The sequence below is a fragment of the Labeo rohita genome, chromosome 18, assembly GCF_022985175.1.
Source record: "Labeo rohita strain BAU-BD-2019 chromosome 18, IGBB_LRoh.1.0, whole genome shotgun sequence".
NCBI classification, from domain to species: Eukaryota; Metazoa; Chordata; class Actinopteri; order Cypriniformes; family Cyprinidae; genus Labeo; species Labeo rohita.
In genome coordinates this window covers 8,324,820-8,345,847 of record NC_066886.1, presented here as the reverse complement: position 1 = coordinate 8,345,847, position 21,028 = coordinate 8,324,820, and the positions used below count along the sequence as shown (strand labels likewise).

The following is a 21,028-nucleotide window of genomic DNA, read 5'->3' as shown; positions in this document are numbered from 1 at the left end:
TGCTCCTGACACATAGTATACATCCATCCAATACTTTTACTTCAAACTCACTAAATTCCAGCCTCAGCCCAATCAGAAGTACCGGTACTTAAATAGACACCTATACAAAGTAGCCAGAAAGAAATGCTAATTTTAAAGAAATATGTCAGATGGATTTAGAGGCTTTTGTATCTAAACTCTTCATATGTAAATGTCTTTTATATGAAATATATTATTCGGGTCAGTACTAAATAAAAAATAACATGCATTTTGTATGATTCCTCTTATTTTGGTAAAATAGTGAACATTCTGCAAGGTGTATGTAAACTTTTGACCTTAACTGTATAAACTCATAATACAGAGGAAAAGAGTCAGAATTGCGAGATAAACTCAGATTGCAGACAAAAAAAAGTCAGCTGCAAACTCGGAATTCAGAGAAAAGTCAGAATTGCAAAATTTAAATTCAGAATTGCAAGAAAAATGTCAGAATTCCGTTTTCATCTCACAATTTTTACCTTTCTCTCAGAAATCTCAGTCTACATCTTGCAAACCTACCAACATGCATCCACTTTCCAGTCTGGTTTGTGATTTGGTCAAAAATGACAGATTCTGCATTATAATTGGTCAGATCACCTATCAATCAAACTCTCTGCTATGCTTCAATTGTGACATGATAACTCGCAATTGTACATAAATTCTGAGAAAAAAAGTCAGAATTTTAAGATATAAACTCATTACATGAAAAGTTAAGAGAAAAATATATAAAATAATTTTTTTTAAATAAGTATTTTTTTTTAATCTGTGACATAATAATGCAAGATAAACTCAGAATTGCAACAAAGTCAGAATTGTGAATAGAAACTCTGAATTCAAATAAAAGTCAAAATTGTGAGACAAACTCGGATTTCGGACAAAAAGTCAGAATTGCAAGACTTAAACTTAGAATTGTGAGTTGTAGAGTTCAAAATGGCAAGAAAAATGTCATAAGTTCATGAGTCATTCTGAGTTTATGTCTTGCAATTTTTACTTTTTTTTCTCAGAAATCTCAGAGAAAATATTGCAATTCTGTTTTTTTCTGACACAAAAAAGTAATTGTAAAAAATAAATAAAAATCAGAATTGCAAGAAACAGTGCAAATTGAGATATAAACTTAGAATTGCAAGGAAAAAATTAAGAATTGTGAAAAAGTCACAATTTCTTTTAATCTATGGTGGAAATGGGCTTCCATATTAAAGGGTAAAGCAAAATATAACACAAGGACAACATCTTGAAAAAAACAACAATTTTATTCTGACATGATTGCTTTTGTGACCATCATATTTCTTGTCTTGGCTCTGGAGGCAATTTTATTTTAAAGGAAGATCCACATGTTGTATTTTGAAGCAAATAAAACCTACTTTTTAATAAAAAAAAAAAAAAAAAAAAAAGAAAAGTGACATTCTTGGGTATTTGAATTTAATCCAAAACAAAGGCTACACTAGAGAAATGGCTGCTCCTTGGTTGGGTTAAGAGTGCGAAACAGCCAATCAGAGCTACGAGATCCTTTAAGACTCCACCCCCTGCATGCAAGTTAGCCGGTCACAGTGCAGTGTCTGCAAACACACACATACACAAATGCACACATTCCATGACGTCTTCCTCTCCATGGGAGATTGAGACAGTAAACACAGTGGTCTGTATTCAGCGGGGAGATGAAAATTCACAATAAACCCCTTGGAAAACAATGCTGGACTCGTATGCTCTCCATCGATTATGGAAGCGTATCACAGTGATGACAACTCTGAGCCAAAAGGAGCATCGTCAGAAACTAGTTACAAAAATGCCCCTGAAGAACAAGATAACCTCATAGCACTAGTAGAGATGACTTTGAGATGATACACAGTACAGTAGATAGATAAATCAACCATGGCCAGATTGGCAAGAGGGGTGAGGTATGTATATTCGTGTTTGTCTGTGTGTATGTGTATGTTTGTGTGTGCGTGTGTATGAGATGACGTTTTCCTCTTCCTTCTCCTCCAACCCTTAGCAAAGTTCTATTCAGCCTGGGCGTCGTAGTTGGCCCCGCCGGCCTTTTTCAGCTCGGTGCGGAGATATTCTTCCTCCAGCTCTCTGGGATCGCTGATCATAAACTCCTTGGCAAAGTTCTGCATGGAAAAAGGAGGGAAAACACTATGAGTGATAGAGGGAAAGGCACGTTTGCATGAACGCCCCGATTTGTTTACAGTGAAAAAGAACTTGAAATCTGCTTGTCTGGGTGTGTCGAACTTTGTAAGTCTGAGTCGGAGAGTTTGCATGTGGAATTAGAGAACACAAAACCCACCTGCACAATATCTTTTACCAGCGTCTTGTCAGTGCTAATCTTGGCTCTTTGCAGTCCGCTGACGTTTTCGCCAATCCAGGTGATGAGGGTGAACTTGGCACGCTTGCTCATGGCGTCGCCTGTCGTGATCCTTACAAAACCGAAGAGTCGGTTGTCATCTGAGAGTCAAAGAGAAAGAAAGCCTTAAAGTGTTGCTTCGTTTAGGACTGTGAATTGATTAAAAGTGTTATATGGTCAATGTGTGATTAAAGGAATAGTTCACCCAAAAATGAGAACATGTCGTTCCAAACCTGTAAGACCCAGCTTGGACAGCAATGCATCGAACAAGTTCAAGGCCCAGGACATTGATAAAATAGTCCATGTGACATCAGTCGTTCAACTGTAATATTACAAAACTACAAGAATGCTTTGTGCGCAAAAAAGCCCCGACTTTTTTCAACAATTTCTTCGACTCATGTAAATGTGTGTCAAAGGCGCATTATTATTGTTGAATAAAGTCGTTATTTTGGTTTTCTTTGCGCGCAAAATGTATTCCTGTAGCTTCATAACCAGTGTTGGGGGTAACGCATTACAAGTAATTCAAGTTACGTAATCAGATTACTTTTTTCAAGTAACTAGTAAAGTAACACATTACTTTTAAGTTTACAACAAAATATCTGAGTTCCCTTTTTAAATAAGTAACAAGTTACTTTGTTTTCCCATTTATTGATTGAAACTTCTTGTTTCTGTGTTGAGAGAAATTGCGAGTAAACTTGATAGTTACTGTAGTTCTAGACTAAATGTTAACATGCATTTACACATCTCACTTGATTCGGTATTTCTAGAAATTAATAAAAACAGTAAAAGGCAAACTCAGAATATTCCACAAACCGGCAATAATTAACAAAAATATATATTATGTATTTAATCTCACTGCTGACCTTTGACGGTCCAATTCAATCTTACAAATAAGCAAAAATGATTATTTTTTAAACATTACTTGGCAAATATAAGTGTGTTATTTGTTATTTTTTTGTTAGCAAGCCCAGCCCAGGTGAGAAAAAGTAACACAAAAGTAATGTTATGTTATGTAAATGTAATGTAAAGAGCAACTAAGTAACGCAATTAGTTACTTTTTAAGCGAGTGACGCAATATTGTAATCCGTAAAAGTGACTTACCCCAACACTGTTCATAACATTATGGTTGAACCACTGATGTCACATGGACTATTTTAACAATGTCCTTACTACCTTTCTGGGCCTTGAACGTCTCAGTTGCGTTGCTGTCTACGCAGGGTCAGAAAGCTCTCCGATTTCATCAAAAATATCTTAATTTGTGTTCTGAAGAAGAACTGAAGAAGGTCTTATGGGTTTGGAATGACATGAGGGTGAATAATTAATGGCAACGCTTTCATTTTTGGGTGAACTATCCCTTTAAGTTAATTAACTATTCAAAATGTTTGCTGAGAAAAGCCCCCAACTAAAAAAAAAAACAAGTCAAACAACATATATATATTTAAGTCAACAACTTATTTTACTTTCATAATCTGACCTATTCTAGTGAAACAGGATATTTAACAAAAAAAACTGTGAGTGAAAAGTGAAGAGGCGGAGCCCTGGTGCCTGAAGGGGAGGAGTTAAAACAGTAAGATTCATGACGTCCGCTGAAGGGGCGGAGCAAACTAATACTGTTTGCTACAGGGAATTTTTATTTGGAATAACACGCATCAATGATTTTGATGTTTGGAATTCATTTTGAACATCGCATTAATATGCTTCACTATTGTCACTTCAGTTTAGCTGAACCTGTTTGTTTGTTTAATAAGTAAGCACTTGGATTCAACTGAACACTGTCTCCATTGTAGCGTTTTGAATCTACACTATTGCATTGTTGTCCTTTCCAGAGAAAGACGTCACGATATGAACTGCAATCTGAGAGCATCACGTGCTAGCAGCAGACGAGGCTGAGAAATTTAAGCTCTATGACATCATACGGCATGAACAACAAGGAGTAGAGAAAGTGGGTGAGGACAGGAGGTGATCTAGTTAACAGGCTCCTTTGATAAGGGTGATTTATGGTGTAATATTTTATCTGTAACACTCCCCGTCTCTCTCAGCTTAACAGCTGGCCACTTCCTCCCAAACGTGCTATAACTGCAATGCAGTGGCACTGGGAGTAGAGTCAAAGATAACATCAATTGCACTTAACTGTGGCATGCCTTTGTTTAGACACTGTCAGTATTAGAGAGAATATTATGCGGAAGAAAGCTTTTGTTAAACCATGCTTTCACATATCAAGTGGTGCACACCTTTGCGCTTTGATCTTTATGGATCTGTGAAGATGGTTCTGAAGCTTCTGCTTATATCCCTAATAATTATAGCAACAAACACATACATATACATACACATACATACATACCAAAGGGCATTATGCTTTTGTTCCATCTTGTACTGTGTTTAATTTACAGTGTTTTAATACAATCTTAGTACGACTTCACTGGAAAACAAACGCTCAGGTGAATTCTCCTTTGGCTCTTCTTGAGACTGATAATATCTGGTTTTCTGTTGTTGATTAACTGGGCTTAAGGTTTAAGAAGCTAAGTCAGGGAACCATGGGTAATACTGTCAGTTGTATTTGGCACACTGGCTGTTAAAGTTTCAAGCGCAAAGTGGATAATGAATCGAAGTCACATTATAGAGACCTCTGGTGTATTTCGACAGAACTGAAACCTCAAACAAACCACATTTAGGAAGTGAGCTTTGCTTGTCATGTGTCCACATGCTAAGTGAACAATGGGAAAGCATGGACTCTAGTAAAAAAAAAAAAAAAAAAAAAAAAAAAAGTTGCGCTGTCTTATTTTACGATTATGTGAAAACACGGCGACACTTTGACACTTTCGCGATGTTGCAATGCTTTCATGCACTTCTACTTCCTCTTGCGTGCAAGCAGCACATTTCTAAAGAAGCTGCTTTCAGAAAGTCAGCTTTTTTGTGCTGACTACATGTGTAGTGTACTTCCAGGTTGACAGGCTATGATGCAGCACAACTAAATAGTTCAAATATTTGGCATGACCTAAAACGCAAGCTTTAGATTTAGCAAAGTTCATCTGAAAAAATGTGTCTTGCTCTATAATTTGGAACCACTCTGACCTAGAAACCCATTTTGAGTTTTATGCACGAAAGTAAAAAGGAGCAGATCACTCCATCACATCTCTATCACATAAAACCACATAATAAAATTAGAGTCATTCATAATGCCACTGACTGACACTTTATGATATCTCTTTAAAGAGACAATTTTGCTGCCCTATTTTTTTTATTTTGTCCCGTTCACTACAGAAGATTCTACTCAAGAAGCTTCCGAAATAATACATAAATACATTTATTTTTGGATAAATCAGTTTATGGATGGCTACATCTTTTCTGTTTGGATTTAAAGTAAGTAAACTTCACAACTAAAGTATTCTTCATCAATTAAATTGCTTATTGTAACATACTGCTCCATACAGGAAGACATCCTTGATCATCTGTCAGAGCACAGTGCCGGAAGCCAAGGCATTGCAACATTTTTACAAGTTTACATCTGCTAGTGTCTGCACAATCTACTCATGGAGACTGAACTGAGCACCACACCCAAATCTCTGTTCAATTAGGATGACAGAATGAGAGGCGAAAAATGACATCATTTCATTCTCTCAGTGAAGCTAGACAGTTATTTACAGTTATAAAATATAGTGCTCAGTATAACAAACTGAATTCATCTTAGATCATTCTGGTTGATTTCAAACACAAACGTGTTTATATTTACTAAAATCCTCTCAGCAAACTTCCCACCAGTTGCTCGCCTCATGTCATGTCGCTTAGGACAAGTATGAAACCATATTTGGTATTGTCTACCTTGGAAAATGAATGACTTCCTACTGATGCGATGAAGAACTTAAAGGGCCAGATCACCCAAAAATGAAACTTATGTTATAATTTATTGTTTCAAACCTATATGTAAAGTTAGAACCTGACTTTTGAGTCTGTCAGACTTAAAGGCTATAAATTTAAGGTAACTAAATGATGTATCTTTCATTTTTGGGTGAGCTTTCTCTTAACACTTGATTTATTGATTAATTGCTTTGCAATACAAATTAAAGTCATTCCAACAATAATCAAAGCAGGTAAATGGCAAAAAAAAAAAAAAAAAAAAAAAAATTGACTCACCTGTACATTGATTCTTGAATTCTTCGTAGTCGGACCCATGACCAGCTGGTACAATGGTAGATCCATCATACTTAAAAGACGCCCTTTAAACAGCAAAATTGATATTTTAACTTTAAATGCTGGCTGTGTCTCAAAACCCACAGAGCAGCCTACTTAGACGTTTTTGGCCCAAATGCTGCCTAGGTAGGCTGCCAATTAGATTTTGACACACTTCCCTCGTATTACAAGACCCATCCCTACATGTTGCACCACATACTATCACTGAATCAATTAAAACAGCGTTTAGTTTTTAAAATTTGAAAAAGATTCTAATTGTTGAAACAATGTAGCGAGTTCAGGCAATACGCGCCAAACAGCATCTGTGGATGTGCAGCAAATCAAGGCTTCACTCACCAGCATACATCTGTGGTGTCGTCTCGCACCAGATTATATGCTTCTCTGCAAGCCTCTTTGTCAATTCGCGTTGCCATTTCGACGATGCAAGGGGAGATAAGGTATCTAAATGCTGGACAAAGCCGGGGGAGTGAGAGAAAATGCGGATAAATCCCAAAGTGCGACAGAGAGGGTCTGCTGGTGTGGCAGGGAGGTCTCTTCTCTCAGTGGGATGGAGTGGCAACTAATTTCACGACTCGATTCATTTCCTATTGCCTCTTAATGGGCGTTAGTGATATTTGTCTGTCAGGTTGCTGTTCCAGTGAATCAGGGAGCTCACGCCGGTTTTACCTCCTCCTAATGGCCAACCTGGGTATTGAGCTGCATTAAATCCACCCAGTTCTGTTCTGTCTTCTAACAGTTGGTCTGAGTTACTCTGCCATCTTGTGGACCTGGGTTGAGAACAATGGGTTGGTCTTTTGTGTAATATTTGGATTACAAACGAGAATCAGGCCTACCATAGGCGAATCGTACCAAAAAATACAAATTTAATCCTAAAATTCGCATTATTAAAATCGTCAGAACAACAAATATGATCATATATTAGCATAAACATTTAAAAATATTTTTTTTTTTAACCTGCATTTATTTCATCCAAAATACAGCGAAAGCAGTAATGTTGTGAGATATTTTTACTATTTAAAATAAGTTTTTTTATTTTAATATAATTTAAAATGTAATTTATTTCTGTGATTTTAATGTTGAAGTTTTAGCATCATTTATTATTATTTATTATTATTATTAATGTTTAAAACAGTTGAATACATTTTTTTTTCAAGATTCTTTGATGAATAGAAAGATCCAAAAATCAGCATTTATCTAAAATAAAAAGCTTTTGGAACATTATACACTATGCCATTCAAAAGTTTGGAGTCAGTATAGTTTTTAGTTTTTTTAATTTAGCAAGGGTGCTGTAAATTGATGATAAAGACATTTATAATGTTACAAAATATTTTTATTTCAGATAAATGCTGTTCTTATGAACTTCCTATTCATCAAAGAAGCCTGAAAAAAATTTACTCAGCTGTTTTCAACATATTGATAATAATAATAAATGTTTTTTGAGCAGCAAATCAGAATATTAGAATTATTTCTGAAGGATCATGTGACACTGAGTAATGATGCTAAAATTCAGCTTTGAATCACAGAAATATATTTTAAAATATATTAAAATAAAAAACAGCTATTTTAAATAGCAAAAAATATTTCATTTTGCTGTTGTTTTTTTCAATCAAATAAACACAGGCTTGGTGAGCAGAAGAGACTTATTAAAAAATACTTTTGACTGGTAGTTTAGATAGATTTAACTTAAGCTTAAACGGGTTAAAAATGCTTCTGTTTGTTTACATTCGAGTTTTGTCAGTTGGAAGTTTGAAGGACCAGTCAGAAAAGATAGAAGTACCTAATCAGAACAGCCGAAAGGTTTGTGTCACGTTTGGTGGTCATTCGTTTGAAGCTTTAATGTTAGAAATTTGGTCTGGGAACAATGGTACATGGCTTTAATGGTACATGCCAACACAATCACAAAGATAGCCCTTTTCTTGGACATTATTATTATTATTATTATTATTATTATTATTATTATTATTATGCTACAGTCTGATTTTTTGCGAACTTGAGCACAAAAGTGACTTTTATTTTGAAATGAAGCGCAACACGGAAGTGAGAACTCAGCTTCGCTGTGCAACGGTCAAAATAACTTGTTAATAGTCACTTACGGACATTTAACTAGTAATCAATACGGACAAAGAATGGAAAAATGGTAAAATAATATCTGCATTTTATTATGCGGTTGTTGTCACAGCTCTATCGATAAAATATGTCCAGTTATACTGAATATCAATGAAACGTAGTCAGGAATGATTGTATAAATGCTCCTTTCCTTTTGTACTCAGCTTCTGACTTTCTGCTCTGTCTGTTCCTGTTTTAAACGGAATATATATGTGTATTATATATGGTTCCTTTTAACTACTTAAGATAATTATTAATTAATTCATTATGATTATGATCTTGCAGATAGTCTTATGGCAGATGACACAATGGATAGTGGGAAGCAATATCGCCTTTCACGCCCTCACAGAATAAGTGAATCTTCAAAGGTATGAATGACAGAGGTGTTGTTAAGTAAAACAGTTAAACATTTTCGATAATTGCAATAAAAAATAATTATTAGATTTTTTTTTTTAACTTACATGGAAACTAATTGAAATAAAAAGAAACTGAGATAAAAATAAGCTAAACAGAAACATGAAAACCCCAAAAAAACTAATGAAAATTACTAAAGCGCATGCAAAATGACTATAAAATGACTAAAATGTGCAATATTAAAATGAAAGCCAATAAAAAATAAAACAATGATATAAAATAATACTGAAGTAACACTGATGCATAACTGGATTATTTATAAATAAGCAAAAACAGTAAAATTCAGAAATATTTTTACTCTTTAAAAAAATGCTTTCTATTTGAATATGTTTTAAAATGTAATTTATTCCTGTGATTTCAAAGCTGATTTTTTTGCATCATTACTCCAGTCACATGATCCTTCAAAAATAATTCTAATATTCTGATTTGCTGCTCAAAAAACATTTATTATTATTATGTTGAAAACAGCTGAGTAGAATTTTTTCAGGTTTCTTTGATGAATAGAAAGTTCAAAAGAACAGCATTTATCTGAAATAGAAATCTTTTGTAATATTATAAATGTCTTTATCATCACTTCTGATCAATTTAAAGCATCCTTACTAAGCAAAAGTATTAATTTCTATAATTTCTCCAAAAAAAAAAATATACTGACTCCAAGCTTTTGAATGGTATAGTGTAGAATGTTACAAAAGCTTTTTATTTCAGATAAATGCTGATCTTTGGATCTTTCTATTCATCAAAGAATCCTGAAAAAAATTTACTCAACCGTTTTAAATATTGATAATATTAATAATAATAAAATGTTTCTTGAACAGCAGATCAGCATAGTAGAATGATTTCTGAAGGATCATGTGACACTGAAGACTAGAGAAATGATGCTGAAAATGTAACTTTGATCACAGGAATAAATTACATTTGAAAATATATTCAAATAGAAAACAGTTATTTTAAATAGTAAAAAATATTTCAAAATGTTCCTGTTTTGTTGTACTTTAGATCAAAGAAATGTAGGCTTCGTAGGCAGAAAAGACTCTTTAAAAACATTAAAAATCGTACTGTTCAAAAACTTTTGACCGGTAGTGTATATATAATAAAAAAAACTGCACATTTACTATCTATAGTCTATATCAAGTGTCTTGAAACTATCATGCACTAACTAACTCTCATGTACAACAGGTGTATCGATGGGCAGACCAGGCTAACTACCTCCTTCAAGGTTTAAATGAGCAAAGACAGCATGGCCAGCTGTGTGATGTCGTTCTGGTGGCCGATGAACAGCGGATCCCTGCACACCGGGCGTTGCTTGCAGTATCCAGCCCCTACTTCCAGGCGATGTTCACCTTGGGGATGCGCGAGGAGCACGAGGCAGAAGTAGAGCTTGTGGGAGCCTCGTACGTTGGCGTGAAAGCAGTTGTAGACTTCCTGTACAGCGGCGAGTTACCACTCGATGGTGGAAACATCGACTACGTCCTGGAAACTGCTCACTTGCTGCAGGTGTGGCGAGCTGTGGATTTCTGTTGCCAGTATCTGGAGAAAGAGGTACGTGAGGACAACTATTTGTACCTGCAGGAGCTTGCCTTCCTCTACAGCCTGGACCGGCTGGACGCCTTCATAGACCGCTTCATTCTGGAGCATTTCTCCACGCTTTCCGTCACATCCGAGTTTCTTCAAGATGTGCGGATGCCCAAGCTGTGTGCTTACATTGCAGATGAGCAGGTGCAGCATGAGAACGAGCAAGCTCTTCTCCAGGTCACCTTGCAGTGGTTGAGTCAAAGACCCGAACGTCTCGCGTTCGCCCAGCAGCTCCTCTCCAACATTCGTTTTGCTCTCATTCCGCCTGATGTCCTCATAGGGTGCGTGTTGCCGGCCATACGCTCTCTGCTGCCTCCGGATGCAGGCTGTGAGGCATTAGTGGAGGAGGCCGTGGGTTACCACACGAGAGTCAGCGCCCAACCTGTATTGCAGACAACGCGCACTGGCCTTCGAGGAGGTGTGGAACGTCTGCTGTTGGTGGGAGGGGAGGTGTCTGAACGTGGAGAGGAGTTGAGCGCTGAGGTGTGCTGGTTGGATGAAGAAGCAGGAAAATGGGTTGTCGAGACTCAGCTACCGGCTCAGAGGAGTCACCACTGTGTTGCTGTTTTGGGGGGATTTATTTTTACTGCAGGTGGGAGCTCCTCAAGGGACAATGGAGGAGATTCTGCAAGCAACTTGCTGTATCGATATGATCCCCGAAGCAACTCGTGGGTTAAGGTAATACACTTCACACTTGACAGTTTGACAAGTCAAAATAGTTAAAATAGTTTACTAAAACTATATATGAAACTGAAATTAAAACCATAAAAAATGTAATTTAAATTTAATTATATAAATTTTAATAAATGTATAATAATATAATAAAAGTTACTAAAATCAAAATTAAATATAAAAAACGTTCAATTTTAGCTAGTTTGAATTAAACTAAAATTAAATAAAAATTAATTAATAATAAAAAATAAATAAACAACAAAATATTATAAAATTAATATAAACTATATAGTTTAGTTAACTATATACAGTTATAATAGTTAACTGAAATTATAACTAAAATGAAAACTATAAAAAAAGTAAATGAAACAAACGTTAATAAATAAAGTTAATAAAATGTAAATAAAATATAATAAGATTAAATATAAAAAACTTTGTATTTCAGCTAGTTGCCAAGGCAAAAATTTTCATTTTAATTTAATTAAATAAAATGAATTAATAAAAAATAATAATTAAAAAATAAAAATTAATAAAATTAATAAAAACTATATAGTTAGCTATATACAGTTATAATAGTTAACTAAAACTATAATTAAAACATAAACATAAAAAATAAAAATAAATTAACTGATTGTTAATAAAATTAAAATGAAATATAATACAATTAAATATAAAAAACTTTCTATTTCAGCTAGTTGCTAAGGCAGAATTTTTAAGTACAATTAAAAATAATAAAAATAAACAATTAACTTTATACAGTTATAATAGTTAACTGAAACTAAAATTAAAACATAAAAAATACAAATAAAAATTAATAAAAGTAATATAATTTAAATAAAATATAGTAAAATTAAATATAAAGAACTTTCTATCAGCTAGTTGCCAAAGCAACATTTTTCACTTTAATTGAGTTAAATAAAATGAATTAATACAAATTACTTAAATAAATAAAATAAAATAAAAATAAATTCTGAAATGAATAAAAACTTTATACTTATAGTCTAGTTAACGATATACAGTTATAACAGTTAACTAAAACTATATCTGAAACTAAAATTAAAGCTGTAAAAATTTGGTAACACCATACAATATGGTTCATTAGTTACCTACTTTAGTTAACATGAACTAACAATGAACAATACTTCTACAACATTTATTAATTTTAGCTAATGTTAATTTCAACATTTACTAATGCATTATTAAAATCAAAAGTGCTTGTTAACATTAGTTAATGCACTGTGAAGTAATATAAACTAACAATGAACAACTGTATTTTTTATTAACTAACATTAACGAAGATTAATAAATGCTATAATAAATGTATTGTTCATTGTTCATTCGTGTTAGTTATTACATTACCTAACATTAACTAATGGAACCTTATTGTAAAGTGAATGATAATTCAAGTGATCTGTTGATCTGCAGGGTGCCCCTATGAACCAGCGGCGTGTGGATTTCTATCTGGGAACTTTGGGAGACAGTCTTATAGCTGTTGGGGGACGCAATGATAGCGGTGCTTTGTCTTCTGTAGAAGTGTACCATCCTGCTGAGGACTACTGGACTTACGTTGCAGGGTTGCCCAGGTTTGTCCACTGAAGTTTACGGTCAGTAAGAAAGGATCATGTGATACTAGAGTAATGATGTTGAAAATAATAGGAATAAATGACATTTTAAAATATACTAAAAGAAAACACACATTACAAAACCTTTTCTTATCTTCCTTCATAGATTCACATACGGTCATGCAGGCACTATTCACAAGGGCATCGTTTACATCTCAGGAGGCCATGATTACCAGATCGGCCCGTACAGACGTGACATGCTAAGTTACGACCCCAAAACTGCAGACACGTGGACAGAGCGACAGGCCATGATTTTGGCACGAGGCTGGCACTCTATGGCGTCTCTGGAAGACAGGATCTATGTCATCGGAGGCAGCGATGACCATGAGGACAGCATGGAGCGTTTCGACGTGTTAGGAGTGGAAGCCTTTGACCCGCAGACTGATCAGTGGACCAAGGTAGGCCCTCTCAGGTACCCTAACAGCGAGGCAGGGGTGGCGGTCTTGGATGGAAAGATCTACGTATTGGGAGGGTACACCTGGGAGGCCATGGACTTTTCTCAAGGCACTCAAGTGTTTGTTCCAGAGAAGGGACAATGGGTCTTGGGTCCAAATCTACCCAAACACATAGCTGGAGCCTCGGCGTGTGTGTGCCTTGTCAGACCACAGCAAACTAATAGTATAGAGGGTCACACATCAGGACACACAGAGAGGGACAAACAGAACTCCAGCCAAGAGCAACACAGGTGATCTGAAGAACAATTTTGACTTTCTGAATGTAGGTTTTTATAAGCCTGATGTCAAAAAGAGGTCAGCAGGAGATACTGTGAGATGTTAGACTATGAATTGAAGTTGAAAAGCACAAATTAATATTGTAGTTTTTGTTACAAGCTTTTTTGGACATTTTGAAGATGTGCTTCTGAGTTACAATTAAAGCATCCTGAAGTGACCATTTTACATGACTGTTTGCAGTGTTTTGTGTTTACGATTTGATTTTACAGTATCATTAGGACTTGAGCACTGGTGGTGCGAGGACTCCATTGTGATTGTTCAGTTTGTTCTTCTCTAAAATGAATCGCATTTTTGAGGTCCTAAACATGCTCGAAAACTCATTAAACTTTGCACACACAGCAAAAGTGGTAAAAAACTGATATGGGTTTCAGAAGTGGGTGTGGAAAAATGGCAAGATAGTGCCACCTCTAAAATTTCAGCGAAGTGCCCCTCAAGCTATGTTTCACATACATGTACGAAATTCGGTCGACACGTGTAACACACCAATACCTACAAAAAAGTCCCTCGATACGAAGTCCAGAAGTCAACAGGAAGTCTGTAATCTTGAATTTTCTCTGTAAGTTTTGTGCTGGTTTTGCCATTTTCAGGCGTATTTAAACAAACTCCCCCTAGAGATTTAAACGGATCAACACCAAATTTGGTCAGTGCAATATAAAGCTCTTTTTGATGTTAAATTGCATTAAAGAGCGTGTCTGTGGCGGCCTGACAAACTTTGATGTTTCACCATGAAAAAAGAAAGTGTGTTAAGCCATACAATGTCTGATCTGCCCCAAGATTCACCTGTTTGATAAGAGTCCTGTGCTGAACATATCTAAAGGCCAATATTCTGTTATAATCATAGTGCCACCTGCTGGCAACAGGAAATGACTTGTTTTACACTACCTTAAACATGCAATCTCCAATCTGCATTAGACTTCACATGTTAGGTTAAGAGTCCTGGCCTGAAGGGACATCTAAATATTCAGTTAGGATCATAGCGTCACCTGTTGGCAACAGGATATGCCATGTTTTACTCTAACTCAAACATACCATGCTTAATCTGCACCAAAGTTCATATGTTTAATCAAAATCCTGACTTGAAGACATCTACATGCCAATATTCAGTTATAGTCATAGCAGCACGAGCTGCAGTTTGGCACATATAAATGACTTTGACATATTCCTCCTATATTTAAAACTTTAAATACAAATGTTTCTTGAGCAGCAAGTCATATTAGAATGACTTCTGAAGGATCATGTGACACTGCTAGAATAATGATGCTGAAAATTCAGCTTTGCATCACAGGATTAAACTACATTTTAAAATATATTAAAATAAAAAAAAACTGTTATTTTAAATTGTAATAATATTTCACAATATTACTGTATTTTGGATCAAATAAATGCAGCCCTGGTGAGTATAAAAGACGCCTCACAACCTTTTAAAAGTTGCATGTGCCTTAATGCTTTATTTTAACCAAATTAAGTTACAATAATGACATCTGTTATCATTTCTCAAAAATATTGTCACAGTTCAGCTATACACATATAAATGCCTGAATCTAGCAATTGAAAAAGTTTTGTCTTATTTACTCCAGACTCCAGAAGTGCTTGGTCATTTTCTTTTTCTAGGTGGGTTCTTGGTTATTCAAGACCAAGAGCATTTCACTTGAAGGGGTAGAATGGATGCGATTCCAATCTGAGGAGCAACAACACCATCCGGTTAACTGCTAGCTTTTGTAGTAAGTATACAGTTCACATTACGAACAAGCAACCCTCATAATATAACACATTTGCCAAAATGCTGTATGTATGCCATATTGCTGCCATCCACATAATATCTCCTTCTTGATTTGTCATGACTGGCCTTTCACAAGTTAAGATGTTTTTACAATAAATAGTTTAAAGTCAAAATCTTAAAGAGATAGTTCACCTAAAAATGACAATTGTGAAGTTACTCACCCTTATGTCATTCCAAATCCTGCTTTCTATGCAGGGTCAGAAAGCTCTCGGATTTCCTCAAAAATATCTTAATTTGTGTTCCGAAGATTAACAGAAATCTTATGGATTTGGAATGACATAAGGGTGAGTAATTACAGAACTGTCATTTTTGGGTGAACTAACCTATTAATAATAAACTATAGACCTGTAACACTGTAAATATCATGTAACAACTATGTAACATCTACTGTTTGAAGTGTGTATTGTTGCATATTGCATGCTGTTTTGCATATGATATTTACAAAATATTTTCTTACTGTGTTATGATGCAGGCCTTCCAGCCTCGATTCAGAGACCTGAGAGCATTCATATCCTCTTCATCCAGAGTGAAATCAAAGATCTGCACCCAGACACATCATATTAATAGTTAATAGTTATATAATACTAGTTACAGCATCTACAGTTCTCATCTTGATCAAAATGTGACAAATGTAAAATTATAAGAAATGTTTATTGAGACCTACTCTTTAGTTCTACTAATAGTTCAACCAATGAAAGTTCTGTAATCATTTTCTCACCCTCATGATGTTCCAAAACAGTTGATGGTAGCCATTGACTTCTAAAGTATGAAAAAAATTCAATGGCTACCATCAACATTCTTTAAAATATCTTCTTTTGTGTTCAACAGAAGAAAGAAACTCACACAAGTTTGGAAGTGGAGGGTGATGAAAATGATAACAGAATTTTCATTTTTGAAAATCCCTTTAATTTTTGCCTTAGTATATAGCAGGATGAAACCACAAAATAGCAGCTGACCAGGAAAAGTACGATAGACGGCCAAATGTTACAACAAATCAAGGAGAAGAGTGCAAAAAAATGTATGAGCAACAAAAGGTTGGCCAAACTGAACCAGGATTCCCAGGGCAAGTATCTTGACAACATTCATGTTTGTTCTTATCATTTACAGTAAGGTATGCAAAATATTAGGCTAGTATCTTAATTAAAACTGCTTGTATGTATCTTTATCACCTGTTAACTTTAGTTTGTCAAAATATTGCGCTCTTTCCTGCTTACTAAATCCTTATGATTTAGCAGCTTCCACACTTTTTTTCCATAGTTTAGACAGCATAAATTAGCAGAACAACATATTCAGTAGTACATTAACCGTGCAATCCATGCTGTTGTTTACATCCAAACATTTCCAATATGGGCATCCGGGTAACTGACCAAAACTGACTAAAACTGTTTGCTCTACAAACCATGTGTTCATAATTAAGATAATACATTAAATTATGATAAGACACACCAATCTGCAAATATCCAGCAGAAAAACAAGCAGCTGAGACAAAAAAGCCATTGAAGCCACACCCATAAAATTTACAAATGGCTGTGCAAGCTCTTACAGGAAGAAAAATTTGGGTATAATATTAAAATTTATATGGAAGATTTAAAAGTTTACCTTGGTGTTCTCTAAAATGTGGTGGGGTTTCATACTCTTCGGGATCACAGCAATTTCCTGTTGAACGTGATACTGCAACAGAATCTGCAGAATGATCAAATGCAACATTAAAACCCAAAAAGACAAAAGTAGATGATGCACAATACTCATATTGAGAAAAGTGACCTGCGCAGGGGACCGTTTGTGCTTTTTGGCAACATCCCCAACAACAGGGTCCTGCAGTAACTCCATGGGATCTGTATCTCCTCTTTGACTGCAGAGGCAAGGAAACAGAAATGGAAGAATTGTACAAAATGTTTTGACCTTCTTAGATAAGATTAAGAGCTGATTCTAGTTGAAAAGGTCCTTGAACTTGAACATAGTTTGAGCTTACTATTCTGAAGGTCTTCCAGGTGAACCAAATGGACTGTAGGCTGTTAAAGCAATGTCTTTGGACTTACAGTACTCAATCAGATCTGACTGAACCAAGTAAGGATGGAGCTCCACCTGTAGATATATATAAATACCTATTTACGATGTTGTTATTAAAAACTGACTGAATATTTCTCACGCATATATTATGAGAAATATATTTCTTTCATGTTTCCTTATTAAGGTTACTCAAATGTAATTTAATATTAAATCTTATCACGCTAATATAATGCACCTGATTGACAGCGGGTGGGATTTTGGCCACGGGTAGTAATCTCTCCAGCTGCTCGGTGCTGAAGTTAGACACACCGATACTTTTCACCTTTCCGGTGGCTTTCAGAGCTTCCATTCCCTGAAAGAGACAGCAGCAAACTCTAAAAACCTTATTTAGACATCGTTTTGTTATTATTGGTGTTAGCGGTTAGCATTACCTTCCACACATCAACATAGTCAATGTCAGTTGTGAGGATCTTTCCATCTTTTTCTGGGAAAAGCTCATCACCTACTTTCTGTAAGTATTGTAAAGTTGCAAACAATAAGTACACCTTAGCTTCCATATAAAATGTCTACAAATCATTTAGCAGATTAAAAAAAGTGAGAACACTCCAGCAAACTATGTTCAGGAAGCTACTTATAAATATAGTGTTGATACTAATATTTATGTACAGTGGAAAAAAGTATTTGGGCACTTAACAATTTACATGGCTGAACGACATTTTTAATTTTGTATATAATTGGGTTAAAATATTATTATTATTATTATTATTTTATTTTATTTTTTTATAATAATAATAATAATATAAATGCAATTTATATTATCACTATTTAAAAATATTATAATAAAGTACTGTGTATAAATGTAAAATATTCATTTATTTATAAATGTATGTATATATAATACAATAATAATAATAATAAATGAATAATACGAAATTTATTTCAGAATTATTTTGAGGATATGAATGCTCTCAGGTCTCTGAATCGAGGCTGGAAGGCCTGCATCATAACACAGTAAGAAAATATTTTATAAATATCATATGCAAAACAGCATGCAATATGCAACAATACACACTTCAAACAGTAGATGCTACATTGTTGTTACATGATATTTACAGTGTTACATGTTTATAGTTTATTATTAAAGGGTTAGTTCACCCAAAAATTACAGTTCTGTAATTACTCACTGTTATGTCATTCCAAATCCATAAGTGATATATTTATAAATAAATATAATGTACAAATAATTCAAATAATTGTATTTATAATTAAAATAATTTTCATTCCAAATAATTATTTATCAAAATTTTTATTTATGTATTTATTGATTTGTCTTGTATTACCTTCAGTCCTAATGGAAAGTTTACTAGGTATATAGGTCCAGGTAGGCTGAATGCAATTTTTCTCATTATTACTAATTTTTACTCATAGTTAAGTATAATTTATTTAAAAAATAATTAGTATATATATATAGTAAAGTAATAGTAAAATACTATATATGTATGTACATATGTGTGTGTATAATAATACAATAAAATATATTATAATACAATATATCAATATATTATAATATAACAACATTTATTTTAGAAATAATTTGTATGTATATATATATACATATATATATATATATAGTAAAATACTATATGTATCAATATGTGTGTGTATATAATAAAAAAAATATAATGTAATATCACATGTATTAATAATAATTGTTAGTCTTTAGTTGTAGAAAAGTAGTAGTAAAATACTGTTTGTATATGTGTATAATAATATAACAATAATGTATTTTAATAATTTATTTTAAATAAGTACATATATATTTGTTTTTATTATTATTAATAATTATTAAATAATAATAATAAATGCAATTCTTCACATTATTAATCATATTTTTTAGTCTTAGTATACTAGTTAAATACTAAATATGTATGTATATGTAAGTTTACAATAATATAATATAATATAATATAACAATAATAATAATAATAATAATAATAATTTATTTTTAGAAATAATTAATATAATATATATTTATAAATAAATATGAATTTAGAAACTAATTAAAAAAATATTCAAAAATTGTATTTTATAATTAAAATAATTGTCATTGTCACATATTTATTTATCCAAATATTTTTTTCCCATATATTACCTTCAGTCCTCATTATTAATATTATAATATTAATATTATATTAATATGAAGAGTCCAGATGCAAAACCAGCTAAAAGCCATCTCGGTCAAAAATGAGATAAATTTAATATATATTTAAATAATTGTATTTATAATTAAAATAATTTTCAATCCACATAATTATTTACCCAAATATATTTGTTCCTAATATTACCTTCAGTCCTACTGGAAAGTGTATTAGGTATAGGTCCAGGTAGTCAAGTTGAAGGTCCTTCAGAGATTTATTTAAGCATACAGGAATGTCTTCAGGAGCATGATGGGTACACCACAGCTGGAAAAAAGAGGCATCATTATTGGATGATGTTTTTCTCCTTTAAATGAAACCAACATGCACCAACATAACTTGAACTCACTTTACTGACGATGAACATGTCTTGGCGTCTGATGATGCCCTGCTGTATCATGGACTGGATGGCCTTCCCCACCTCTACCTCGACCCGGTAGCTGTAGGCCGTGTCTATATGCCGATATCCAGCAGCGATCGCTGCCTCGACTGCCCTCTGACACATATCCGGAGGAGTGGTCTGTTCACCATGTAGTAAAACATTAAAACACTGCTAGTTTCTTGCATAAGATTATGACATCATTACACTAATAAAAAACGACTTAGAAGCTTACACACAGAAACTAAGACTGAAAGTCAAAAGATATAGTGAAACAAACAATATCTAACATACAACATGTAAAATCACTGCTAGCATTTGTGCAATGAAACGTCACACCTTAGATGTCCAATGTGACAACTAGCCTCTATAGTTCCGTATTCAAGTAAATGTAAATGTTACACAAATGTCCAGATTTTTGTAGGCTATGTGTATGAGTTAGTACGAGGCCATTGTAGAAGTGTAATGCTACCTCTGGCTTCCATGTTCCCAGTCCCAGTAGTGGCATGTATGTGCCATCATTTAGTTCAATCTTCCTAGGCTGTCCAACACTCTCCTCCATGTAAGAAAGATTTGTGCAGTGTAAAATGAGCAGCAGTTAAGTGGATTGACTTGTCTTTCCTGTCGTTTTCCAATGCCCCTGTGTTTCTAGCTCCAATCTCCCTCTTTGCAGTCTAAGCAGAACTGCCTTCTCTTTATCTTTGCAGTTAATCATTGAACTTGACAAGGAGTGTGTCGGTGTGTATATGCATGTGGGTGCAGATCATTTAACACTATTGTGTCCCGTCTGTATGTTTCCTGAAACTACAGGCTGTCGGCACAGTTGTCAATGTGACCTTTAGAGCTCATGTGATCCTGTTACTTCCTCGAGAAGTGTGTGTGTGCAAATCAGGAAGTATTCTCAACGCTGATAGAGCTAAATTAAAATGTCGAAAGTAACTGTACATTTGTAACCTCTCACCTTTAGGTACCTTTTAACAAAATACAGAAAGGTATAAAAAGA

General features: G+C 34.1%; 3 protein-coding genes across 3 annotated transcripts; 1 reads left to right on the top strand and 2 right to left on the bottom strand.

Annotated features, from left to right (window-relative positions):
* Nucleotides 1-1,729: 1,729 nt before the first annotated feature.
* On the bottom strand, nt 1,730-7,182 carry cotl1 (coactosin-like F-actin binding protein 1). Its single transcript, XM_051135515.1, has 4 exons — nt 6,881-7,182; nt 6,488-6,570; nt 2,300-2,457; nt 1,730-2,123 (listed from the first exon to the last, which is right to left on the bottom strand). The coding sequence occupies exons 1-4, from the start codon at nt 6,955-6,957 to the stop codon at nt 2,013-2,015; spliced, it is 429 nt and encodes a 142-aa protein (XP_050991472.1). The 5' UTR covers nt 6,958-7,182; the 3' UTR covers nt 1,730-2,012.
* A 1,392-nt stretch (nt 7,183-8,574) lies between these two features.
* Nucleotides 8,575-13,826, top strand: klhl36 (kelch-like family member 36). The gene is made up of 5 exons (XM_051134326.1): nt 8,575-8,681; nt 8,936-9,018; nt 10,241-11,314; nt 12,734-12,891; nt 13,037-13,826. The coding sequence occupies exons 2-5, from the start codon at nt 8,944-8,946 to the stop codon at nt 13,617-13,619; spliced, it is 1,890 nt and encodes a 629-aa protein (XP_050990283.1). The 5' UTR covers nt 8,575-8,681; nt 8,936-8,943; the 3' UTR covers nt 13,620-13,826.
* Nucleotides 13,827-15,093: 1,267 nt separating this feature from the next.
* On the bottom strand, nt 15,094-20,819 carry zgc:56622 (uncharacterized protein LOC326033 homolog). Its single transcript, XM_051134410.1, has 10 exons — nt 20,498-20,819; nt 19,996-20,166; nt 19,797-19,913; nt 17,883-17,960; nt 17,687-17,803; nt 17,414-17,526; nt 17,206-17,293; nt 17,041-17,124; nt 15,899-15,981; nt 15,094-15,339 (listed from the first exon to the last, which is right to left on the bottom strand). The coding sequence occupies exons 1-10, from the start codon at nt 20,585-20,587 to the stop codon at nt 15,306-15,308; spliced, it is 975 nt and encodes a 324-aa protein (XP_050990367.1). The 5' UTR covers nt 20,588-20,819; the 3' UTR covers nt 15,094-15,305.
* Nucleotides 20,820-21,028: the final 209 nt, after the last annotated feature.

Bases quoted from the DNA above. Each gene is read 5' to 3' on its own strand.
- klhl36 (XM_051134326.1), top strand. From the start codon at position 8,944: ATGGCAGATGACACAATGGATAGTGGGAAGCAATATCGCCTTTCACGC. The intron at 9,019-10,240 runs GTATGAATGACA...CATGTACAACAG, and splicing joins GAATAAGTGAATCTTCAAAG to GTGTATCGATGGGCAGACCA. The intron at 11,315-12,733 runs GTAATACACTTC...GTTGATCTGCAG, and splicing joins GAAGCAACTCGTGGGTTAAG to GGTGCCCCTATGAACCAGCG.
- cotl1 (XM_051135515.1), bottom strand. From the start codon at position 6,957: ATGGCAACGCGAATTGACAAAGAGGCTTGCAGAGAAGCATATAATCTG. The intron at 6,571-6,880 runs GTGAGTGAAGCC...TGCTGTTTAAAG, and splicing joins GACACCACAGATGTATGCTG to GGCGTCTTTTAAGTATGATG. The intron at 2,124-2,299 runs GTGGGTTTTGTG...TTTTCCATGCAG, and splicing joins TGGTAAAAGATATTGTGCAG to AACTTTGCCAAGGAGTTTAT.
- zgc:56622 (XM_051134410.1), bottom strand. From the start codon at position 20,587: ATGGAGGAGAGTGTTGGACAGCCTAGGAAGATTGAACTAAATGATGGC. The intron at 17,527-17,686 runs GTGCATTATATT...ATATATCTACAG, and splicing joins TCCCACCCGCTGTCAATCAG to GTGGAGCTCCATCCTTACTT. The intron at 17,294-17,413 runs GTAAGCTCAAAC...TTGCCTCTGCAG, and splicing joins CCTGGAAGACCTTCAGAATA to TCAAAGAGGAGATACAGATC.